Source organism: Chaetura pelagica, unplaced genomic scaffold, assembly GCF_000747805.2.
Source record: "Chaetura pelagica isolate M959 unplaced genomic scaffold, ChaPel_1.0 scaffold107, whole genome shotgun sequence".
In the NCBI taxonomy this organism is placed as follows: domain Eukaryota; kingdom Metazoa; phylum Chordata; class Aves; order Apodiformes; family Apodidae; genus Chaetura; species Chaetura pelagica.
The window spans coordinates 636655-661262 of NW_009953979.1; the positions used below are offsets into that span (position 1 = coordinate 636655).

Below are 24608 nucleotides of genomic sequence, written 5' to 3' on the forward strand. Positions count from 1 at the left end.
CCTGTGTCAGAGCTAGCCCCAGCTCAGTCCTTTTTGGTCTGTTGTTGTCCTCTGAGCTGACAGAGGACTTGTTGGCCTTGCTCAGCAGGCAGAAAGGTGTTCCTCCAGGAGGTGGGTTGAAGCTGGGGCGGTTGTATGAGCAAACCTCTGCAGAACAACTGCTTTCTTCCCAAGTAAATGAGTCATTCCAGGACTTTGAGTTCTACAAGCAAGGTGGGACCACAGGGAAAAGCTGCTTATTGACTGTTATCCCCAGTCCCCAATTGTGAGGGGAGAGACAGAAGCTTCCTGGGACATGGGTCTGAGGAAACTTACCTGAGGTGCCTTGCGAAACAGCAGCACAGAAATCCCAGAGCCCTGCCCCTGCCTTGCTCCAAGTGTTTGGCTCCAAGTGTTTTGTCTGTTTTTTCTTGCTCCAGGCTGTTCTGGGGATAATGAGATTTAATCAATCTCCAGCTCTACCCCTCCCCTAACCAGTTCAAATCCTATTATCTTGTAAAGCATTTGGAATTCTGTCCCCCAAAATTGCATTAAGCTGGGATGGAAATTCCTTCTGGCTTAGATGTTGCCTCCATATGGCATTGAGGTCAGGGTTTTGTTGCTGCTTGCTCTGCAGCTTCTGCAGGCTTGTTGGCATGGGGGCATCAGTGTTGGGGCTGACTCCCAGTGAGGTGGACTGGTTTGTCATGGGAAGCACAGAGAAGAGCTGGGGGGGCGGTACAGGAATCATGGAATCACAGACTGGATGAGGTTGGAAGGGGCCTTAAAAGATCATCTGGTTACAACGTGCCCTGCCCTGAGCAGGGACACCTTCCACTAGACCAGGTTGCTCCAAGCCACATCTAGCCTGGCCTTTGAACACTTCAGGGGTGGGGCATCTACAGCTTCCCTGGGATACCTGTTCCCTTGGAATGCTTGCTAAGAATGGGATTCAGTCAGGAACAAATGCTGTATGTTGTAAACCTGTGTGCACATAGTGTTTTGGACTAACTGTGAATCCTGCAGGACAAGGGAGGAAGTTGAAGACGTGGTTTGTAAATACCTGCTGTCTGTCTGGGAGGAGAAAGTCTCTTCCAAGTGACTGGAGATGGTGACACAGTGATAGCTGCCATCTCAATTGGCTTAATCCTTGACTGAAGTGTGCCAGCTCCTGTGCAGGACCTCTGGGGTCAGTCACTGGTTGTGTGTGGGTGATTCAGAGCTGTCAGCACAGAAATATCTCCCTTGAATCTCCGTGTTAGAGACTGTCAGAGACCAGTCTCTTGTTTTGGGGACACCACTAAGGGTCTCCTCACTCTCCTGCAGCCTTTGGCAAAAGGGGTGCTGAGGTGGGAAAGCTTAAAGAGCCTGGACACCAGTGGAACTCTAGGAGTGACCCTAGTGCTCATGGCTGGTGGGGAAGGCTCCCCTTACCCTTCTGCATAGTGCCTTTGGATGCTGAGCTGAGAAGGTCCCTGGTCCTGTTTATCTTGTGGGGCAGGACTCTACAGGGTTACTCAAAAAAGAGCACTCCAAGCTGTCCTTAGTGGGTCAGTCCCACAGTTGCTGACTGTGAGTCTTTTCCTACCTTCCAAAACCTGTTTTCTTGTTGTGTTCCTTCCAAAAACTGTTGTTGCACCCCTGTGGAGGGGAGGTGCATTGAGATATGCACCCGAGAGCTGCATCTGTGGGTCTGTGACTTGTGTTGCTGGAGCTGGTGGGTGATTTTCAGGTTATTTAGCTCCATCCCTAGTGACACTCCATCCCAGACTCAAGCATTCTTGCAATACCAAGACTCGGGTAGCTGGTGTCCTCACAGAAAGCTTGATACTGGGGGTCTCTGGCTCTTCTTAAGAGGTGTTGGAGCCCTAACTGTTGGTTTTTGTTTTGCCCTTGTCATTCACAGTACAGTGCCGTGGACAGCAACCCCCTGTCTCTGTACGTCATGCATCCCTTCTGGAACACCATAGTGAAGGTGAGACCTTCTCCTGTTCTGAGTAGGACAGTGAAATTCCAGTTGCCACAAAGTCTTCTCTGTAAAGCTGTCATCTGAAAAGTCCTGCTTCATTTGTGGTGCAGCTAACTGTCAAGAGTGCTGCCTTTCAGCCTGCAGCCCACCCTGAGCTTGCTGCATGACAGCCAACAGCTTCCTGCTGCTCTGTGGTATGCCAGGTGTGACTAAGCAGTGTTGTCTAACACCCAGACGATTGCAAGCAGGTCTCTGCTATGGATGGGAGCAACACGTGGTCCTTTTACACATTCTAATGAATTCATGTGTTCTTCTGCTGCTTTCCCATAGATCTTCCCTACCTGGCTGGCCCCAAATTTGATAACGTTTTCTGGCTTCCTGCTGCTTGTCTTCAACTTCTTCCTCATGGCATACTTCGACCCTGACTTTTATGCTTCTGGTAAGGTTGCATGTTCCTGTTCGGGAGCAAAGCATCAGAGTGGTGACATTTGTCACCTCTTTTGCTGTGACTTCTGCTGCTTGTTAACAAGGCCTCCTAGTCTGGGCATTCCCAGAGGCAGGTGGCTGTGCCAGAGGAAGGACAGAGTTGAGGGGCTGAACTTGCTGGGCTTTATGACGAGGGCTTGTCCAAGTATGTCACCTAGATGGGAGCCTGGCTGGCAGTGTGCAGGTGAAGGAGGAGGAAACAGCCCAAATCTTGAGTAGGAATTGGCTCTGCCTGCAAAGCAAACGAGGACCCAATGCCCTCATTTTAAAATCTGACAGGGTGAGGTGGGAAACTACTTCCCTGAAGTCGGCAGGTAGAGCCTTGTTCTTTGCATCCCAGCTAATTGCCCTCTTACAAAAACATGCCAGCACCACATTTAGACTAACAAAGGCAAAATCCTCCTTCTCAGCTTCAGCATTCTACATAAGGCAAGGGTTTTCACAGCTTTAAACTTTTAACAGTACTCATAGTCATTGTGAATCCAAAGGTTCATTTTTGTCCTCTACCTCATGGGAGTGTCCCAGGGAAAATATTAATACAGCATGGTAACTCTCAATCACTTATTGATAGGTTCCTTTATTTTTCTCTCCCTTTGCCCCTGCCAGGTTTGTTTTAGGTTGCTCAGAAAAGTTAATCTAGTTCTTCTAAAAATGGGCCAATCATCAAAACACAGTTAAGTGGGAAAAATACTGGTTTCTTGGACTTGCCTTTATGGTAGGTAGACAAGTACTATTCTCCATAGGCCAGGCTTTCAAAAGCTCAGGTGGCATCAGTGGCTGTTAGCTGAGATTTGGACTGTGTTTTGGTCCATAAGCCATGAGAAGAAAAGCTGACAGTAGCTCAGTGTGAGAATCCCCAGGACATCAGATGTCCAGAAACCTGGGCCCTGCCAAAAGGATGGTGAGGTTCATGCTTTGGGACCCTTTTATGCATTCATGTTACACATGTCCCGCTTGGAAAGAGAACTTTTCATTTTGCTGCTTGGGCAAAAGCTTGTGCTTTTTCCCCCTCTGAGCATTTTGTAGATGTGATGCCCTCCATTTGCTCCTGAAAAGGCATCATCATGCTGCTCTAGGGAAGCAGGAGATGGCATTCCATGGAATTGTTGTTCCCCTTGGGAGATAGTGTACCCTCCCTGTGAGGTTGCTGCCAAGAAGCTGTGTCTCTTCCTGCTTTTTTTCAAATGCCTCTTTGGGCTCCCTGAGTTGCAGACAGCTAAGCTGGGTATCTGCCAAAACAGGGCAGGAGGAGGTGGAGATCTTGTTAAAGAGGAACTCTTGTTTCAATTGGTGGGATGCAGACTGGAGAGGGGGTGGGGAACCCTGGCATGCTTCTGCAGAGGCAGGATGTCACCACATCCCAGAGAGGCTCTACTTGATGCTCTATGAGCAAGTGGTTGAGGAAAGTCTGATCTGCACACACTTCATAGAATCACAGGCTGATTTGAGTTGGAAGGGACCTTAAAGATCATCTAGTTCCACCCTCCTGCCATGGGCAGGGACACCTACTGCTGGACCAGGTTGCTACACCTGGAATGTCCCTTCCAAATCATGTGTTTGGGCTAAAGTTGGTAGCTGCCATCACCAGTTCTTAGATCTCGAGACTTTGGGGAGCTGAGGAGAGAAGACAACTGTGTTCTGGAAAGTAAGTCCCCGGTGTCCTGGTTTCACATTGGGTTGTGGAACAGCTCTGCCATCACATCCTGGAAAGCTAACATCTCAGTTTGGCTGTTTGAGAGGTGCAGGTGCTTTGTCCTGGTGAGCTGCCCATCCTTGTTGCTGTGCCTCCTGTGCCAAAATAAACCCAGGGAGAGTGCACGCTGAGGTGTCCTGAGCTGGGTCTTTCTCATCTTCACAGCTCCTGATCACCAGCATGTTCCGAACGCAGTGTGGGTCATTGTGGGTCTCCTCAACTTCATTGCCTATACATTAGGTAAGACTTTATCTAGTTGATTGTGGGGGTTTGTGTCTGTTGTCTGTCTATGCTGTGGCTACTTGTTTCTTATTTCTGAACCCACTGAGAAATTTTTTATTTTGGGCTCCTGCCATCCACTAATCCAACTGCTTCCCAGGCTGCTAGAACCTTATAGAATCATAGAATCCTAGGGGTTGGAAGGGACCTCGAAAGATAATCTAGTCCAGCCCCCCCTCCCAGAGCAGGGCCACCTAAAGTACATCACACAGGAATGCATCCAGGTGGGTTTTGAATGTCTCCAGTGAAGGAGACTCCACAATCTCCCTGGGCGGTCTGTTCCAGTGCTCTGTCACTCTCACAGTAAAAAAAATTTTTTGGATATTCACCTTGAACCTCCTATGCTCCAATTTACACCCATTACCCCTTGTCCTATCACTGGTCATCACTGAGAAGAGCCTAACTCCATCTCCCTGACACTCACCCCTTACATATTTGTAAACATTGATGAGGTCACCCCTCAGTCTCCTTTTCTCCAAGCTAAAGAGACCCAGCTCCCTCAGCCTTTCCTCATAAGGGAGATGTTCCACCTTTTCTGGGAGCTGCTTTGTGAAGCAAGTAGAACTGACTGATGCTGGAACTGACTTTGGGACGAATTGTGAAATTCTGTCTTTAGTCTGCTGTAAATAAATATCATCTTGTAAGATTATTGTGTTTTTCAGCCTTAAATAAAGCAGGGAGCTGGGAAGAACACTGCCCATTAAAGGATGGAGATGGTGAAAGCTGCTGTTCGCTTGCTTCCATGCATGTTGTCTGCTGCAAACTGGCCCATAACTTTGTATGGGGGTGTCCAGCAAAAGTCCTCATTTCTCCTTCTTCTCTTCCCAGATGGTGTTGATGGGAAGCAGGCTCGCCGGACCAACTCCAGCACGCCCTTGGGAGAGCTCTTTGATCATGGCCTGGACAGCTGGGCATGCGTGTTCTTTGTTGTGACAGTCTACTCCACCTTTGGACGAGGCTCCACGGGTGTCAGTGTCTTCGTTCTCTATCTCCTCTTATGGGTGGTCTTGTTTTCATTCATCCTCTCCCACTGGGAGAAGTATAACACAGGGATTCTCTTCCTGCCCTGGGGATATGACGTCAGCCAGGTGGTAAGTACATCCTGCGGCTGCTGCTTGGCTTCAGCAGAAGTTCCATAACCTGCTGGTGTGCCTGGGGCTTCTCTCACCTTCACATGTGCCCTTACAGAACAGGTGCATGGCCCTGGATCAGGAAAATCAGGTAACTGAGGTTACTGACAAAGATCCATCCAGGGAGTTGCCAAGGCAGTCTGCCCCATGCATTAAGATTGCCTCTGCTAAGAACAAAAGGAAGGTAATTGTTGTAGGAGATTCTCTTTTGAGGGGCATTGAGGGCCCCTATATGCCAGCCAGACCCAACCCTCAGGAAGGTCTGCTGCCTCCCTGGGGCCCAGGTTAGTGATATTACTGAGAAACTCCCAGGCCTGGTGCAGCCCTCTGATTACTACCCACTAGTGGTCATGCAGGTGGGCACTGATGAGATTGCCAAGGCAAGTTTCAGGGTGATAGAAAGGGACTTCAGAGAACTAGGCTGGTGCTTGTGGCATCAGGAGCACAGGTGGTCTTTTCCTCCACTCCTTCAGTGGCAGGAAAAGCTGAAAGGACTAGGAAAACACAACTGATTAATGTATGGCTTAGAGGCTGGTGCTGTTGGATGAACTTTGGGTTTTTTCAATCATGGAGATGTTTACAGGGCACCAGGTATGCTAGCAAACAGTGGGATGGAGCTATCAACAAGGGGGAAAAGGATTCTTGGCCAGGAGGCCAGGAAGGGCTCATTGAGAGAGCTTTAAACTAGACTTGAGTGAGATAGGGAACAAAACTCGTGGATGGTTTGATTTCCAGGATGCCAGGCCTGCTGGCATTGGATGGGAAGACCCTGTCCTGCAGGGGACAAAAGGTCCTAGGGCAGGAGTTAGCAGGGCTCATTCACAGAGCTTTAAACTAGATTTGAAGTGGGAGGGGGTTGTAGCTGGATTTGAACTAGTGTGGCATTGTTCTAGTATTAATGAAGACCAGAAGGCCTCCCACCTCCAAGGGGTGCCACCAGCCTGCTCAGCTCCCTCCCTGAAATGCCTGCGCACCAATGCAGGCAGCATGGGGAATAAATAGGAGGAGTTAGAAGTCTGTGTGTGCTCTAAGGGTTCCGATCTGGTGGCAATTACAGAGACATGGTGGGACAGCTCACATGACTGGAATGTGGTCATGGATGGCTGTGTCCTTTTTAGGAACGACAGGTCAGCGAAGCAAGGCGGTGGAGTTGCCCTTTATGTGAGAGAGCAACTGGAATGTATTGAGTTCTGTCCAGGGGCCAATGAGGAGCAAGTGGAAAGAAAGTCTGTAGGTACGAATTAAGGGGCAGGCTGGCATGTGTGATACAGTTGTGGGGGTCTATCACAGACCTCCTGATTGGGATGAGGGAGTTTATGAGGCTTTCTACAGGCAGCTGAAAGCAGCCTTACAACTACAGGCTTTGGTCACCATGGAGGATTTTAACTACCCAGATACTTGCTGGAAGGCTTACACAGCCAGCCATTCACAGTCTAGGAGGTTCCTCCAGTGCATCGATGATAACTTCTTGATACAAATGGTGGACAAACCAACGAGGAGAGGAGTGCTGCTGGATCTTGTGCTCACCAACAAGGAGGGTCTGGTTGAATTGGTGAGGGTCAATGGCAGCCTTGGCTGCAGTGACCATGAGATGGTGGAGTGCAGGATCCTGTGTGGGAGGAACAGAATACCTAGCAGGACCAGAACCCTGGACTTCTGCAGGACCAACTTTGGCCTCTTCAATCAATTACTAAGAGAAGTCCCACGGGAAGGGTACTAGATGGTACAGGGGCTCAAGGCAGTTGGTCAACATTCAAGGACCACTTCTTGCAAGCTCAGGATCAGAGCATCCCAACAGGTAGGAAATCAAGTAAGGGAGCCAGGAGACCTGCATGGTTAAACAAGGAACTGCTGGGCAAACTCAAGTGGAAAAAGAGAATCTGTAGATCGTGGAAGGAGGGGCTGGCCACTTGGGAGGAATATAGGACTGTTGTCAGAGGATGCAGGGAGGCAGTTAGGAAAGCTAAGGCCTCCTTGGAACTAAACTTTGCTAGTGAGGTCAAAGACAGTAGAAAGGGCTTCTTCAAATACCTTGCAGACAGAACTAACACTAGAGGCAATATAAGCCCACTGCTGAGTGAGGTGGGTGCGTTGGTGACAGAGGATATGAAAAAGGCAGAGGTACTGAATGCCTTCTTTCCCCTCTGTCTTTACTGCTTCAGACTCTCCCCAGGATCCCCAGATCCCTAAAGCCCTAGAAGAAGTCAGGATGAAGGAGGAGTTTGCTTTGGTAGATGTGGATTGGGTTAAGGATCAGTTAAGCACTCTAGACATCCGTAAATTGATGGGTCTGGATGGAATACACCTGTGAGTGCTGAAGGAGCTGGCAGAGGTCACTGCTAGGCCACTCCATCATCTTTGGTAGGTCATGGGCAACAGGAGAGGTGCCTGAGGACTAGAGGAAAGCAAATGACACTCCAGTCTACAAGAAGAGCAAGAAGGAGGACCCGGGTAACTATAGACCGGTCAGCCTCACCTCCATCCTTGGAGAGGTGATGGAACAACTTGTTCTTGGCACTATCTCTAGGCATATCAAGGATGAGGGGTCATTAAGAGCAGTCAACATGACTTTACCAAGGGAAAGTCATGTTTGACCAACCATACAGCCTTCTATGAGGAAGTAACGAGATGGATAGATGATGGTAGAGCAGTACATCTGGTTTATCTTGATTTCAGTAAAGCATTTGACACTGTCTCCCACAGCATCCTCATAGATAAACTGAGGAAGTGTGGTCTTGATGATCAGGTAGTGAGTTAGATCATGAACTGTTTGAAAGGAAGAAGTCAGAGAGTTGTGGTCAATGGGACAGAATCTAGTTGGAGGTCTGTGACTAGTGGAGTCCCTCAGGGGTCGGTACTGGGACTGGTACTATTCAATATTTTCATCAATGCCCTGGATGAGGGAACACAGTGTGGCCTCAGCAAGTTTGCTGATGACACTAAACTAGAAGGTGTGACTGACACGCCAGAAGGCTGTGCTGCCATTCAGCAAAACTAGACAGGCTGGAGAGTTGGGTGGGGAGAAACTTGAGGAAATTCAACAAGGGCAAGTGTAGAGTCTTGCATCTGGGAAAGAACAACCCCACGTACTAGTACAGGTTGGGGGCTGACCTGCTGGAGAGCAGTGTAGGAGAAGGGGACCTGGGGGTCCTGGTGAACAGGAGGATGACCATGAACCAGCAATGTGCCCTTGTAGCCAAGAAGGCCAATGGCATCCTGGGGTGTATTAGAAAGGATGTGGTTAGTAGGTCAAGGGAGGTTCTCCTCCCTCTCTATTTTGCCTTGGTGAGGCCACATGTGGAATATCATGTCCAGTTCTGGGCCCCTCATTTCAAAAAGGACAGGGAACTGCTTCAGAGAGTACAGCAGAGAGCCACAGAAATGATTAAGGGAATGGAACATCTCCCTTATGAGGAAAGGCTGAGGGAGCTGGGTCTCTGTAGCTTGGAGGAGACTGAGGGGTAACCTCATCAATGTTTACAAATATGTTAAGGGCGAGTGTCTGGAGGATGGAGCCAGGCTTTTTTCAGTGATGTCCAGTGATAGGACAAGGAGCAGTGGGTGCAAACTGGAACACAGGAGGTTCAACATAAACATCAGAAAAAAATTCTTTCCTGTGAGAGTGACAGAGCACTGGGACAGGCTGCCCAAAGAGGTCGTGGAGTCTCCTTTGCTGGAGATGTTCCTGGACGCTTTCCTGTGTGATGTGCTCTAGGTGACCCTGCTCTGGCAGGGGAGTTGGACTAGATGATCTTTCGAGGTCCCTTCCAACCCCTAAGATTCTGTGATTCTGTAAAGCCTACTGGAGTCTGTGAGGGAAGGGACCTTAAAGATCATATAGTTCCACCTCCCTGCCATGAGCAGGGGCACCTCCCACTAGACCATGTTGCTCCAAGCCCCATCCAACTTGTCCATCAACACTTCCAAGGATAGGGCAGCCACAGCTGTTCTGGGCAGCCTGGGCCAGTGTCTCACCACCCTCACAGCAAAGAATTTCTTCCTAAGATCTCATTTCAGTCTTCCCTTTTTTAGCTTGAAACTGTTCCCCCTCATCCCATAACTCCATGCCCTTGGTCAAAAGTCCCTCCCTAGCTTTCCTGGAGTCCTTTCAGGCACTGCAATGCTCTCTCGAGGTGGGTGTCTTCAGCCTATCTCCAGGCCATGTGGAGGAGAGCTTTCCTAGACTTCTTGCATGACTTTGAGCTTTAGTTGCTTTAATGAGCTGGGGTCATGTAGCATTAGTTTGGCTGCTCAATGCCATTAAATCCAAGAGGTTTGTGTGCTGTGATTCTATATTTTATTTCGAGTAGCATTTGTAGATGGATTATCCACAAAAAATGAGGCTTGAAGAATGGATATTCCCTTGTATTTCCTCTACCTGGATTCTGTTGTCCCGAGAGGCATGTTTTGGCCATCTGAATTACCACTCTAATTATTTTTGTGCATTACACCAACATGGCTATGTTCAAGTCGAGAAGTTTGGGGTGTCTTTTGATACTGGCGGGATTCCCAACTCTCACTAAGGACTTCTCTGCAGGAAATGCTTTCTGAAGGCACTTCAGAATTGGGAGCAAACTCTGGATGATACAGTTCACCTTTACTACTTGTGGCTGAACTTCTTAGCAGCAACACAGTACTCCTTTATCTTCTGGCTTACCAGATGCTGGGTGGGAAATGCAACAAGTTTGGAAGGTGCATTAATTGCAGTAATAATCTCTGCTAGCAGAGGAAGTCCATAGCTGGTCCCCCCTAACTAAACTCTGACCCCTGTCTCCAAAAGCATTGCTTGACTCTAATGCTTTTAGATCTCTGCCTGTTGCAGGGAGGCAGCAGGTTGGAGGGCTAAGCTACCCTGCAGTGTTCTTTACCAGCTTCAGGGTTACTGTTAGGACTGAAATATCCCTTGGGAGTTTTTTCCTGTGATTGCTTCACCAGAGGGGTAATAATAAGTCTGTGAACAAACCCTCCAGGGTCACTGCAACTTGTGGTATAAAACCTCTCTCTCGTGGTTCAAGAATCATAGAATTACCAAATTGTTTTGGTGGTAAAAGACCTTTAAGATCATCAAGTCCAACCGTTATCCCAGCACTGTCAAGGCCACCACTAAACCATGTCTCTCAGCACCACAGCTAGATGGTCTTGAAATCCCTCCAGGGATGGAGACTCCACCACTGCCCTGGGCAGCCTGGGCCAGGGCCTGACAACCCTTTCCATTAATGAATTCTTCCCAATATCCGATCTAACCCTCCCCTGGCACAACTTGGGGCATTTCCTTATGTCCTGTTGCTTGCTCCTTGGAAGAAGAGACCAGCCCCCTGGCTCCAACCTCCTTTCAGGCAGCTGTAGCGAGCAAGAAGGTCTCCCCTCAGCCTCCTTTTCTCCAGGCTGAACACCCCCAGTTCCCTCAGCTGCTCCTAGACCTGTGCTCCAGTCCCTCCCCAGCTCCATTTCCCTTTTCTGGCCACAAACATCTTTTGAGTTCAGGCTGTGCCTGGGCATCTTTGCTCCTGCTGTGAGAAGCAGCTCCTGGTTATATTCTTCCCAGCACCTACTACCCTTACTAAGTCTGGTCTCATAACACGGGACATCTGTGGATTTTTTGTATTTTTTCTCCTTCCTGCTGGTGGGGAGCACTGGACATGATGTAGCTTAGAGTGCCCTTCTGGAGCTGCCTTCCCCCAGAGCTGCCTGCACATGCCTCGTGCTGCCTACTCGGGTGCTGCTGGACTTGCCTGTCCAGTTGGTTGCTCACACCTGCTTCTTTTGTACTTTCTTTCAGACCATTTCAATTGTCTACATAGTGACAGCCATTGTGGGAGTTGAGGCCTGGTATGCACCTTTCCTGTTTAATTTCTTATATAGAGACCTATTCACTGCAATGATTATTGGTAAGAAACTCCATGTTGAAGCCTGTCTTTTAAACTCCACCTTTTTGCTGAAAGCCAATGTCTTAATTACATGATAACACTGTTCTGTTTGCTGTAATGAAAGTTCCTGTAGGCTGTTATTGAAGTGACTAATTGAGGGTGTTCTTGCAGCCTGTACTTTCCCAGGATTTCAAAATACTGTTTTCTTCTGCAAAGTTACTTTGGAGAACTTAACACCAATATGCCCAGGTCTCTTTGCTCACCAAAAAACCAAGAAAGTGGAGCACTGCACTCGTGCCTTGCATATATTTTGTGCCAGTCCTGAGGGTTTAGGTGCTGCTTGGCAGTCAGCCCTGGTGCTGCAGGTTAGTGTGGGCAGACACAAAATGATTCCTAGCCTGGAGCAGCATAGTGGGCAGATGAAAGAGGCTGAGGGTGGTGGCTTCTGCTCAGGGTCAGGGGTACCAGGGTGCTGGGAGCCCAGCACCAGCCCCTGGGTGCTGAACAGGAGACTCCTTTGTGCCTAAGGCTTGTGAGCAAGAGAGCAAAAACACATCTCCTCTAAATAGCTATCTTGCCCTGAGTGCTGGGACTGTGGGCTTTGTGTTGCCCAGGGGAAACATGATTTGTTTTCAGTGAGATCTGTGGTTTTAGGGGATAAAATGCAACCCAGTGTGGGTGCTGGGAGTGGGTGGGGCCCCCCTGGCACTTGAGCTGTTTGCAGAATGCTCTTACTTTGCTGTTTAAGGTTGTATCTGGCCTGGCAGCGTGGCCAGGACAGGACTCAGATCTCAAACATGGAGCCTGGGGCTGCTGCAGGAGGGAGGTTACAGCCATGGAGGTGGGGAAAAGCACACTGCTGTTTGGGGATCCTGCCCTCCAACCACCCAGCTAAGAATTATCTAAAATAAGTGAATAAAATGAAATAAAAGTCCAACCTTCCTCTCCAGTGGTCAGTGAGAACAAGCCACTGCCAAGGAGGGAGTAAGGCAGGTGAAGCTCAGCAGAGGAGAGCTGTGTGTGCTCAGTGAAATTTGGCTTATTCAGAAGTTCTTTCTTAGTTTAATTTTTCTTAGTCCGTGTCCCTTTCTTTGAGTTTAATTGTAACTACTTAATTTCAAATCATTGTCCTGAATCTAATGCTTGCACTTTTCTTAATCTGAGCTTTGCTTTGGCAGCTGTGGAACTGAATGTATGAATAATAAATGCACTTCTCCTACATGAAAAACAGAGCACGGTATCTACATTGCCTGGATTGGTGCTCTTGCATAGGAGTTGAATGATGAAAAGCAGGAATATTTACAGCTCTGTTAAAATACCTAGTGCTATATAAACATGGGAGGAGTTGTGAGAGACTCACAGGTTTGAGTGCAGCAGATGATGTTCTCTATTGAGGTCTAAATTTCTTCAAAGTTATTTAAATTCTTTGTGTCATTTATCAAGTTAAATGACAATCACTTATTTGTGCAATGGGAACTCAAAATGCTTGCTCACAGTGGGAGTGACAGCAAATGGGCTTTGTTACAAAGACTGAAAACTGTTGTGCACAGCCATGTCACTTGTGGAGTTTGAACTCTCCTCGTGTCTTATTAAAGACAGTATTATAATTAAACTTCATAACTGTTTAAAGCATAATACCAAGCTTGTTGATGCAACTTCTTAAAACTGAGATGCCTTTAATCTCTAGGAGACCTTAACTTGTAATTACAGCTCTTGGAGCAGAATTACAAGCACCTACTTTCAAGTGTGCCAAGCTATTCTTGGGGCACCACTGAGCTATTTTTGTTGCACACAACTTAAACCCAAGCACAACCACCTGCCTGTTCGTGGGGTGCACGTGATGGTCTCCCTCCTTCCCAGGGCAGTAACAGGGCTCTCTCTCTTCCAGCTTGCGCCCTCACTGTGACACTGCCGATGAGCCTCTATAACTTCTACAAGTAAGTTTCTGTGTCCTCAGTTCTCCCTCCCTGCACCAGCACCTTTGCAAGAGCCCCCCAAACCTTGTAGAACTTGGTTTCCTTAGTAGACTCATGCAATTGTTTTCATTGGAAAAGACCTTTGAGATCATTGAGTCCCACCTGTAACCCAGCACTGCCAAGGCCACCACTAACCCATGTCCCTCAGCACCACATCTACATGGCTTTGAAATCCCTCCAGGGATGGGGACTCCACCACTGCTCTGGGCAGCCTGTGCTAGAGCTTGACAACCCTTGCCATGAAGAAATTCTTCCCAATATCCAAACTTATCCCCTGGCACAACTAGAAGCTGTTACCTCTTGTTGTGTTACTTGTTCCTTTGGAGAAGAGACTGCCCCCCCTGGCTCCAAACTCCTTTCAGGGGGTTGTAGAGAGTGAGATGGTCTTCCCTCAGCTTCCTTTTCTCCAGGCTGAACACCCCCAGTTCCCTCAGCTACTCTTCATCAGACTTGTGCTCCAGACCCTTCTCCAGCTTCATTGTTTTCAGATGACTTTTTTCAGTGTGAGAAAATGACTCTGACAAACCAGAATGTCCCAGAATACATGCTGCACTGGGAGGAGGGCTGGCAGCCTGCTAGGCTGGGTCTTTCAGAAGGGCCCCCAGCTTTTTTAGGCTTGACCTGTTGGTCACACCCCAGAGAGCCAAACAACCAAGTGCCTCTGCAGTTCAAGACTGTGAAGGTTTTGATTTAACAGTGAAGGTGTGCATCTTCCTCCTCTAATTGTGGTTATGACTGATATCAGCAGTTTTGAGTAGCAGAATGGCCAATGAGGTTTTGCAGCCCTGTTCTGAAGACAGGGACCACCCGGTATTTCTTAGCTGGGGTTCCATTTTCATGATATTTTAATGGTATTTTCTTTTTTTCACTTGCTTTTCAGGGCCTATAAAAATAACACCTTGAAGCACCATTCGCTGTATGAAATCATGCTGCCACTGGTATCCCCAGTGCTGCTTTTTCTGCTCTCCACCACCTGGATCTTCATGTCCCCGACAGACATCCTAGAGGTCCATCCCAGGCTCTTTTATTTCATGGTTGGAACGGCCTTTGCAAACATTTCTGTAAGTGGCTTTTGCTGTGTGCTCCATTTTCTGCACTGGTGAGAGTGAAACCTGCTGGGACACTTGGGAGGCAGGAAGAAAAAAAGCAGCTCAAATGTGAAGATACAAGGGAGATACGATCATGGAATAATTTTGATTGGAAAAGAACTATAAGATCATTGAGTCCAACCATTACCCCAGCACTGCCAAGGCCAACACTAAACCATGTCCCTCAGCACCACATCTGCATGGATTTGAAATCCCTCTAGGAATGGTGTCTCCACCACTGCCCTGGCCAGCCTGTGCCTGACAACCCTTTCCATTAATAAATTCTTCCCAATATCCAATCTAAACCTCCCCTGGCACAACGTGAGGCCATTTCCTCTTGTCCTGCTGCTTTTGCCCTGTGAGAAGAGACAGTCCTCCCCTGGCTCCAACCTCCTTTCAGGGGGTTGTAGAGACCAAGAAGCTCTCCCCTCATCCTCCTTTTCTCCAGGCTAAATGATGCAAAGATTAACTTAACAGCTTTTCTAGTTTGCTGTGATTTAAAGAACAAACAGGAAGGTAAGACAAGATTTGGAGTCTGCAAATTTTGTGCTGCATCTCTCACTCTTGATAAACTAGACAATTAGCTAAATTGAGTGTGCAGCGTCACTCTGAATAGCACACTGCTAATACAAAAGGAGTTCCTGCTTCCTTTCTTTCTGATGGACTCAAAATGGGGAGACTGAAGCTTCTGTCAAAATCTGATTTATCTGCATTTTGCATTTTTGCTTGAGACCTTAACAAAGATGCCCATGCTGGTCACTTCAGGCATGTGGCTGTGCAGCTCTGTGTCCATGTGGTGGGTCACAGAATCATAGAATCCCAGTCTCGTTTGGGTTGAAAGAGACTTTAAAGATGATCTAGTTCCACCCCCCTGCCACGGGTAGGAACACCTCCCACTAGACCAGTTTGGTCCAACCTGGCCTTCAACACTTCCAGGGAGGGGTCAGAAACAACTTCCTTGGGCAACCTGGGCCAGTGTCTCACCACCCTCACAGCAAAGAGTTTCTTCCTTAGATCTGATCTCAGTCTCCCATCTTTCAGCTTGAAACTGTTCCCCCTTGTCCCATCACTCCCTGCCCTTGCCCAAAGTCCTTCCCCTGCTTTCCTGTAGCCCCTTGAGGTCCTAGAAGGTGCTCTAAGGTCTCCCTGGAGCCTTCTCTTCTCCAGGCTGAACAACCCCAACTCTCTCAGCCTGTCTCCAGAGCAGAGCTGCTCCAGCCCTTGCATCATCTCCCTGGCCTCCTCTGTACTTGCTCCATCAGGTTCCAGCTCTCATGATGCTGCTTGGCATCAAGGTGGTACACCTTGGTCAGCTTAAGGGAACTCCTTTTACTTTTTAAAGATGCCCTTGATGCCCATTTTCATGTTACCCGCCTGCCCCGCAGGGCTTTGTTCCTTGTGTCCCACAAGAATTCAAATGCAAAGATAGATCTTGAGTGAGAAACTTGGGGAAACTGGATGCTGGGAGCTGTAAGCACAGGCGATTGGTACATGCAGACGTGTGGCTGTCTCTGCACAGGGCTTGCAGAGTTGGTGTTGGCTGCAGCCCTGACAGCTTTCTCTTCCTGCAGTGCCAGCTGATCGTCTGTCAGATGAGCAGCACCCGCTGCCAGCCTCTCAACTGGATGCTGCTGCCCATAGCAGTGGTGCTCCTGGTGGTGATGTCCGGCTTCGTGCCCAGCAGCGAGACTCTTCTCCTCTACTTGCTGACTGCTTTCCTCACCCTGGCACACATCCACTACGGGATGGTTGTGGTAGGTGAACATGGTGCCTGAGCTTCAGGCTGGGCTGTGGGCTCTGGCTGCAGGGTGTGTTTGTGTGCTGCTGGTGTTGGGAGCTTTAATCCAGGAATGTCAGTGGGAATAACTGTGACTGCCAAGCTCTCGTTGTGCTGTCTGTGATGGTGCAAAACTTGAGTTGTTGTGTGGGTTTGAAACAAACTTCACACATTGTGATGGGGGGCTGTTGTACTGGAGATTAATTTAGAAGAAATACATCTTTACTGCCATGTTTAACTGATCCTGGCTGTGGTTGCAACTTAGTGGACAACTTGGGTGTCAGCCAACACAGGTGACCCACACCCTGAGACGTTGGGAAGAGCAGCTCCAGCAGATAGCCAGAGCAGCAAGTACTATGTCTGCACATCCATCAAGAGTGATTAATTTGGGAGTCTTAGTCTAAAAAGTCTAGAAAGTTAACCTGCTGTTGGTGTTACTTTGGTTGATGAGTTTGAGCTGCAGCCTCGCTGATGTGCCCTGTGCTGGAGTCACTGGGAAGGCCGGTATGGAGAGGGGACATCCCTGCTAGGGAACATGAGGGCACTGCAAGTGCAGAGCCTTCTCCCCTGCTTCAACGATGTGCAGAGATCCAGGGGCCAATTTGCTCCCCTTGCTCGTTGCCAGCTCTGCCTGATGCCCTGAGTTTTGACTGAGAGAGAGGGGACTCTGAGAGGAGACCTAGTCCTGTTAGAGATGCCCCAGGAAGCTGCTGAGAAACGAAGGCAAGGGACCCAATGTTCCCTAGGGAGCTGGCTGATGCCACCCTCCTTGGGAAGCATTGTCTCCTGGGACCTCCATCTCTAATATGGAGTCTCCAGAGTCAAGTTTGAACTTTAATTACACCAAAGCAGTAATATCCAGGTTGTCCTATCTTTCCAATTAGTGTAATGAGGCTTCTATGCAAGGATTTGAATAGCTAAGGAGCTTAAATAAATTTGGTCTTGGAATCATAGCTGGAGATAGGGGCTGACCGAGTGGTGTAATCCTGTCTGCCCAGGCTTGCCCATCCATCCCTGCCATGAGCTTCTTCATGCCCTGCTCCCCTGAGCTTGTTCCTCTTACTCCACCCTGTGTCTTTCCACAGGCCCATATGTGCAGTCTCCTCTTTCAGGATAAAAGAAACTGACCTGAAGAGCCTTTTAAGGCTCTGTGACAGGGACATAATCCCAAACTGCTCTGAACTTTAGAGTAATGATCAGGAATAAACCGTCTGCCCTGATTCTGTGCCCAGCTTAGCCCTCCTGTGCTGCTCAGCACAGCTTGTTTGGGCTCTCATGAGGATCAAATGAGGATGCCACACCATTCATTCTGCCCTCCTGCCCACAGTTCTCTGAACCAGGCCTGGAAGCTCATTTCCTAGTGGTGTTCTCAGTCCTCTCTGGTTTCCTAATGTCCTCAAAAGATGCAGTGAAAGCTTCTTCCAAAGGCTGGTGTAAAAGGGGACTGAATATCCAAAACTCGATGTTGGGCTCCCCTCTGCTCTGTAACCCTCCTGTGTGTTCCTTTAGGTCAATGCCATGAAATTTGAATTGTGAATCATGGAACCCCAGACTGGTTTGGGTTCAGAGGCACCTTAAAGACCAAATAGGTCCAACCTCCTGCCATGGGCAGGGATACCTCTCATTAGACCAGGTTGGTGCAAGCCCCATCCAGCCTGGTCTTCAACACTACCAGGGATGGGGCAGCCACAACTCTTTGGTGCAACCTGGGCCAGTGTCTCACCACCCTCAGAGCAAAGAATTTCTTTCTCAGATCTCATCTCAATCTTCCCTCTTTCAGCTTGAAACCATTCCCCCTCATCCCATCACTCTGTGCTTTCCTGTAGCCCCTTCAGGGGCTTCTCCTGGAAGGTGCTCTAAGGTGTCCCTGGAGCCTTCTCTTCTCCAGGCTGAACAACCTAAATTCTCTCAGCCTGTCTCTGTACCAGAAGTGCTTCAACCCTTGGATCATTTTTGAGATAGTGAGTTCAGGGAACATTTTTTCAGATAGGTATCTGAGATGATCAAATTGATTTATGTAAAATATTAACAATTCTACTGGGAGGGGTAGACAGGGGCCGCTATTGCAGGGTAAAATCCTGCCTGCTTGGGCTCAGGGCAGGCATTTCTGACTCATACCCCTAAGGAGGTCAGGAATGGAGGCAAGTCTACTTCCAGGAAGTTGCTTGGAAGTTTGTGAGGAGGGAGCAAGGCTGTAATTTGCAGGGCCATGTGCCTGCCCAGCTCTGATGTTGGGCTGGTAGGGACAGGGTTTGGCTCCTGAGCAGGGCAGCTGGGCCGGCCCCATGGCACAAGGCAGAGGCTGTGGTCCATATCTGCCCCAAAGGGCAGCATGTAGGGTGGGGAAAGTGGGTGCAGGAAGGTGGCATGGGCTTTGTTGGCAGTCTGCTCTGCTTGCTTTCCTTCTCATCCCTCAGAGCCTTGCTAACCTGGTCCTGTTGTCTGCCCTGTCCCCAGGTGAGCCAGCTGAGCAGGCACTTCAACATACGGCCCTTCTCGCTAAAGAAGCCCACGCCAGATTGACTAGGAGTGGAGGAAGAGAAAATCAGCTTGCGGTCTGCAGAAGTACTGTAAATAACTGCTGCAAATACCTGTAAATACTTCAACCATCACCACAGATCTAAGCCTATCCTCTGGACAGACATCAGGACAAAGCACGCACGGATCCGCTGCAGCCAGGGCAGGACTGGTACGGAGCAGCCCCGGTGGCTGTTTGACGAGTGCAAGCTTTTGGTTTTGGGTGAAACTGGACGAGGAGGGTAGCCTTTTGGGTCACGGTTACTGTAAATTAGACCAGCTGAATGTTCCCAGAGAAACCTCAGACTCCAGCTCTTGCTCAGTTAAAGCTGGTTGGGGATGCAATTGACTTTACCTGAGCAAAGCATCTTCACCTGTCACCAAACCCAATGTAACAGCTGATTTCCACAAGGTCGGGAACATCCATGTGGTCAGGCGAGTTCTTGTCTGTCCCTAATCCTGCTAGACTGCCCTTCTCCTGGGCTGGTACTTAGGGACCAGATGGTGACAGTTCTCCCACGTTTTGTCCTGCCTTCCTGCACTCATCTATTTGGGCACCTTGTTTTGTTTTGTTGTTGTTTTTTATTAAGCGGAAAAAAAAGAACAACACACAAAACTTCTAGTAATGTTCTACTTCAGGGGCTTAGAAAAAGCAGGGCTCAATTTCTGGTGTAAGTGGGAAGGCAGCTTCTGCTGAGCTGTGGGTACCTGGGACCACATCTTGACCATGTTATTGTCTGTCCATGTGTGTTCCCTGCCCAGGAGTGTGGTCTGGGCTCTGATTGGCAGCAGAGAGTGGCTGACACCAGCCTCTCTGACTCCCTCTTTCTCCTGCCCCTGGGAGCTTGCAGTTGCAGGTGGGCTCTGCTGGGTCCTTGCATACTGCCCCAGCCTCCACTTCCAGAGCCAGGCTCAACCTGCACCTTGCCCTTCCCACCGGACCATCGATGGCAGCAGATCCACCGCTCGGAGAAGCACCTTAATAAGTGTTGTGTTGGTTGTGTGTGCACTTTCAGGGAGCTCACGTGTGTGTGTGTGGTGGGGTTCTTCCCAAGTATCTCCTTATTCTCAAAACCAGTGTCCTCAGCGGCTGCATGTCTCATCCAGGGATATATTTGTTTACTGTTCATTTGTAAAAGAAATGTTTGCATCGATTTTTTTTTTAATATTTTTTTTTGAAATTGAGTTAGAGTGGGGTGGTGAAGATTGAATGCTGATTTTCTTTTCTGTTCACTTTATTTAATGAAGACCTGTGCTTGAATGAAGAGTGTAGCTTAAACCCAGGCTCTGGAAAGGCTGCATCCGGAAGCGAACAAGCGCAGCAGATTGTGCGTATGTAATTACCATGGGAACAAAGTCACTTACACACTGATGAACGTACAACGTGGTCTGTAGAAGCTTGGTCACAGCATTTTCCTTCTGCAGGTGAAGACCCCTCCTGCTTTAGGAAATGTACAAACCTTAACAACTGTTTGATGTTCTTTTTTTGGTTTGTTTTTCCTTATTTTTGTAAATTTGAATCCTTGTCATGCAGACTGTGTAACTTGAAATCCTGAGGGGAGCCCCCTGCCTTCAGGGGGAGCCACAACAGGGTTGCTCGCTCATGGTACGTCCTGCGAGGAGTGAGCTGGGGCCTGCTGGCATGGTGGGAGGGCTCAGCCAAAGGTCTGTGTGCTCACTTCTGTGTACAGCTACCACACATCCTGGGAGGGTGGCTGATGTGGGAGAGGGGGCAAATGATTTTCACAGTTTATTAAATAAAGTAGCTTGCTCCTTACATATTCTACTGACGTTGTACAGGAAAAAACCCCAAACCTTCAGTGTACAAATGAATTGGGCTGCGCTTGAATTTTTGACTTTTACTATTTAATGAGATATAATAATTTTTAAGGGAGATAAGTTTAACTCGTGCTCGTACAATAATTACAGGGAAACTTAAAACAGGAGACAATGCTCATGTGTGGGACACGTTCAGATAGCAGATCTGTGCTAGCAGCGGGGAGGTTGGATCATTTACTTTCTAGTTAAGTGTTTGCAGGACAAAGGAAGAACTCAGATGTTCCATCTGGTTTTCAGCTGAGCTCTGGGGTCCCAAGCCTGGAGCTTGCCTTGTCCTGCCCCTTCTCACTAGCACTGCTGGACCCTGAAGACTGAGCCAGGGCTGATGCTGTGGGAAGTTGGTCTTAAATCTTAGGATGTCCCTTTATGTTGGTAATACACTGTTTGTCTGTTGTCTCAGCTAGCTATGTGCTTTTGCAGCACAAACCATACCTTGAAAACCCCTTTGTGAAGTTACAAGCATGTGGAAGTAGGGCTTCCTCTCAAAAATCCTGCAAATAGCTGTGCTGTAGGAGAAGGATTTCTCTTCAAAACTGGAACCACTTCCTACCTGCACAGGCTTTGTCTTTGGAGAGCCCTGGATTTTTGGTGCCTTAATTTATTGCACCTTGAAGCTAGAAAAATGTCTCCTTAAATCAGTTGTGGAAAATATAGACTTCGTTGTCTCTAGTGCTGCTGGGCTTATGGCAGAGTGAGGAGAGAACGGACCTGATCTCAATGCATGCCAGAGAGTGTTCCTGACTTGTGCTGCTGCAAAGCTGGTGGGGTTTCTCTTTGGGCTGTTGTAAATAAAGTGATTTCTGCTCCCAGATTCTGGGAAGTGAAGGGAAACAGACCAGACTATCTTGCCGTGGTGGGGTGGGAAACGAACTGTTTATCCATAATACTGGGTTTAAGTCTTAAGAATAAATTGTATTCCTTCCTTGCTGACAGCATCCGGGGGTGGTTGTGTCATGGTGGTGGTTGCTTGCCTTGCTGGATGGACTCTGTCCTCATGGTGGGGTGGGACAGGGCTGTGTGCAGGCTGGGTAGGATGTGCAGTTCCTCCTCAGCTCCTGTCTGGTGATTGAGAGCTGAGCTGCTGTTGTTTCTTTTTCCAGAGGTAGTGTTAAATCATATTTCCTTAATTACTGATGAACCTGCTGAGTTGCTAAGACTGTCTCAAGCTTTCCTAAGTCTGTTTTGCACATTTTTATCTCACTACAGAGTACTACCAGGAAAAAAAAATAAATGAACTGTTCAGAGAGAAGTGCAGTCCTTCAGGACCTGCTGGGGATGTTGATCTCCTGGCCTTGTGCTTCAGGCAGGTCCTTGGTCTGTAGGAAGAGGTGGCCAGTGCTACCAGCTCCTGGTGGCCCATCAACCTTCTCTCTGAAGCAGGTTTTTGTGGGAGCCTGGAACACACCAATGTGTGTGTGTGCTAAGACAGAGAAGGTGGCCTTGCTCGCAGCCTTTTTCATCTCCATCTTGTGGTTCCTGTTACAGCTCAAGCCTCTGTGCCCACCCACTGTCCTAGTGCCGCAGTTCCCAAGCAGAGCCAGCACTGAGGGTGATGTGCAGCTTTGGGACATCCTCCAGTTTGGGCAAAACTGGCTGTTGTACTAAAAGCAACATGTTACCAGTACAAACACTGCACCTGACTTGCGGGCCCACGAACACTGGGGAACCCCAGCACCTCTGCATCATGGTTTGAGCTCCTTCCCTCTACCCTCTGCGCTACAATCAAGTCCCCTCATCTGCAGTTGGTCACTGTGAGGGCTCGGGAACATTTTTTCCTCTGGTAAACATCAGCCACCTGCCAAAGGCAGCTTTGCCAGAGCCAGGGAAGCAGAAGCTGGAAGCGTGAGCCTCTAAGGCTCTGGAAACACACTTAAGCTCCTTAAATAGAGCTGGCCTGATGTTACCTCCTGGGTACATCAAGTACCTGCAGATTGTGGTCCGAGCACAGGTTTGGTCTCCATCAGGTCAGTTCTAGCAAGGTTCCTAAACTCTTCCCTAAGAGCATCTGTGCCTGCTTGTGACAGACCTGGGATATCTCTAGAGATGTAGTGCTTTTTGGAAACTAACTCACATCTGTTTATTTTTGTGTGGATTTTTGTGCAAACAAGCTGTAGCTGAGCTCTGGTCACCTTGGTTGAAGGCAAAACTGTGCATGGGGTTTCTGTATCCTTATGAAACCTGCAGGAACTGAAGCAGAGTCTTGTTTCCAGTTGTCCCCTTTTTTGCTCAGCGTGCATCTCCTGCTTGGAAGTGGGAGTCCTTCAGCCCACCAGTGTTCCCTTACACCCAAAATCCTTCTGTGCAGTGTGTCAGCCTTGCTTGGGTGCTGTGGGCCAGCAGTGGTGATGGAACTGGGTCAGCTAATGTCTTGTTTCCTCTTTGCTTTTTCTAATGCAGGTCTTCAACCCTGTCCTGGGGTTGTGACCTTGACTCCTCCTGCTTAACCCACCTCTTTTACCTCTCTGCACTGTGTTGAAGCAGCGGCAAAGGTGATGTGGAGGCTGCTTTTGGTGGGTTGTGGTGACAACGGGTGCTTCGCTGACCTCTTTGCTGCTGGAAAAGGTCACTGTTAGTTTGTAGAAGACCTTTGGCCCATCCAAGTGTGGTCAGACTGGCTTGGGAGATCTCTAGGCTGGTCTCCAAGGAGATGGTGTCAGAGACTGGTCACCTGCAAGGGTATGTGGAACAACAACCTCCCTTGTGTCTCAACTCAGGATGGAGTCCTGTGTTAGGCACCTGTGAACAGTGCAGGCAGGATGGCAGGCTCTCCCCCTCCCCCTGCTCCTCCCTATCTTGCCTCCCTGGGTAAATTTCCAGACACTACTCTGTGCACGTGCCCCCACCAGGGCTTGCCTTGGACCCTTGGAAGAAGTCCCTGTTTCCAACTCCCCCACACCCCCATTCTAGAACTCTGGAATGTCAGACTACATAGCTGCAGATCCCAAAACCTTCTCCAGAACTGCACAAGTGCAAAGCTCAACTGTATGTTGCCCCCTTGAGGGTGGTCCCTTGGGGACAGAACTTAGAAGAAGGGATGAAAGCACGTCATGCCCTTGTTGACCAGGACCTGAGGCTTAGAGGCTTGCAGAGCTGGACAACACCCTAAGAAAAGACCTCACTGGAACAAAGGGTAGTAATACATTTGTTCTGTCTTCTACCTTTCCATCTTTACTTTCTTCTTTTCTTACTACAGGTTAAAGTCTTACAGCCCCCTTGGCATTTCCCTAGTTTGTTCCATTCACTGGTTAGAGCAGCTATTCTGTGAGTTAACCTCTCTGCATTGTCCACCATGAGCACTGAAGCAGTGAGCTCCCCCTAAAGCAAGTATCAGGTGATTCCTCTAGGCCACTTGCCCTGGCTGTTCTTACCAGGCAGTGTTGCAGAAGTGAGACTCATGCACTTTTTTTGGGTATAAAGTGGTTTACGTCCCTTAGACTGGCTTGGGAGATCTCTAGGCTGGGCTCCAAGGAGATGGTGTCAGAGACTGGTCACCTGCAAGGGTATGTGGAACAACAACCTCCCTTGTGTCTCAACTCAGGATGGAGTCCTGTGTTAGGCACCTGTGAACAGTGCAGGCAGGATGGCAGGCTCTCCCCCTCCCCCTGCTCCTCCCTATCTTGCCTCCCTGGGTAAATTTCCAGACACTACTCTGTGCACGTGCCCCCACCAGGGCTTGCCTTGGACCCTTGGAAGAAGTCCCTGTCTCCAACTCCCCCACACCCCCATTCTAGAACTCTGGAATGTCAGACTACATAGCTGCAGATCCCAAAACCTTCTCCAGAACTGCACAAGTGCAAAGCTCAACTGTATGTTGCCCCCTTGAGGGTGGTCCCTTGGGGACAGAACTTAGAAGAAGGGATGAAAGCACGTCATGCCCTTGTTGACCAGGACCTGAGGCTTAGAGGCTTGCAGAGCTGGACAACACCCTAAGAAAAGACCTCACTGGAACAAAGGGTAGTAATACATTTGTTCTGTCTTCTACCTTTCCATCTTTACTTTCTTCTTTTC

General features: G+C 48.8%; 1 protein-coding gene across 1 annotated transcript; it reads left to right on the top strand.

Moving 5' to 3' along the window:
• The first annotated feature begins 1891 nt into the window (after positions 1-1891).
• Positions 1892-19109, top strand: EPT1 (ethanolaminephosphotransferase 1 (CDP-ethanolamine-specific)). The gene is made up of 9 exons (XM_010002174.1): positions 1892-1954; positions 2279-2387; positions 4293-4367; positions 5235-5497; positions 11316-11424; positions 13292-13340; positions 14260-14440; positions 16039-16221; positions 18702-19109. The coding sequence occupies exons 1-9, from the start codon at positions 1925-1927 to the stop codon at positions 18765-18767; spliced, it is 1065 nt and encodes a 354-aa protein (XP_010000476.1). The 5' UTR covers positions 1892-1924; the 3' UTR covers positions 18768-19109.
• The last annotated feature ends 5499 nt before the right edge of the window (positions 19110-24608 follow it).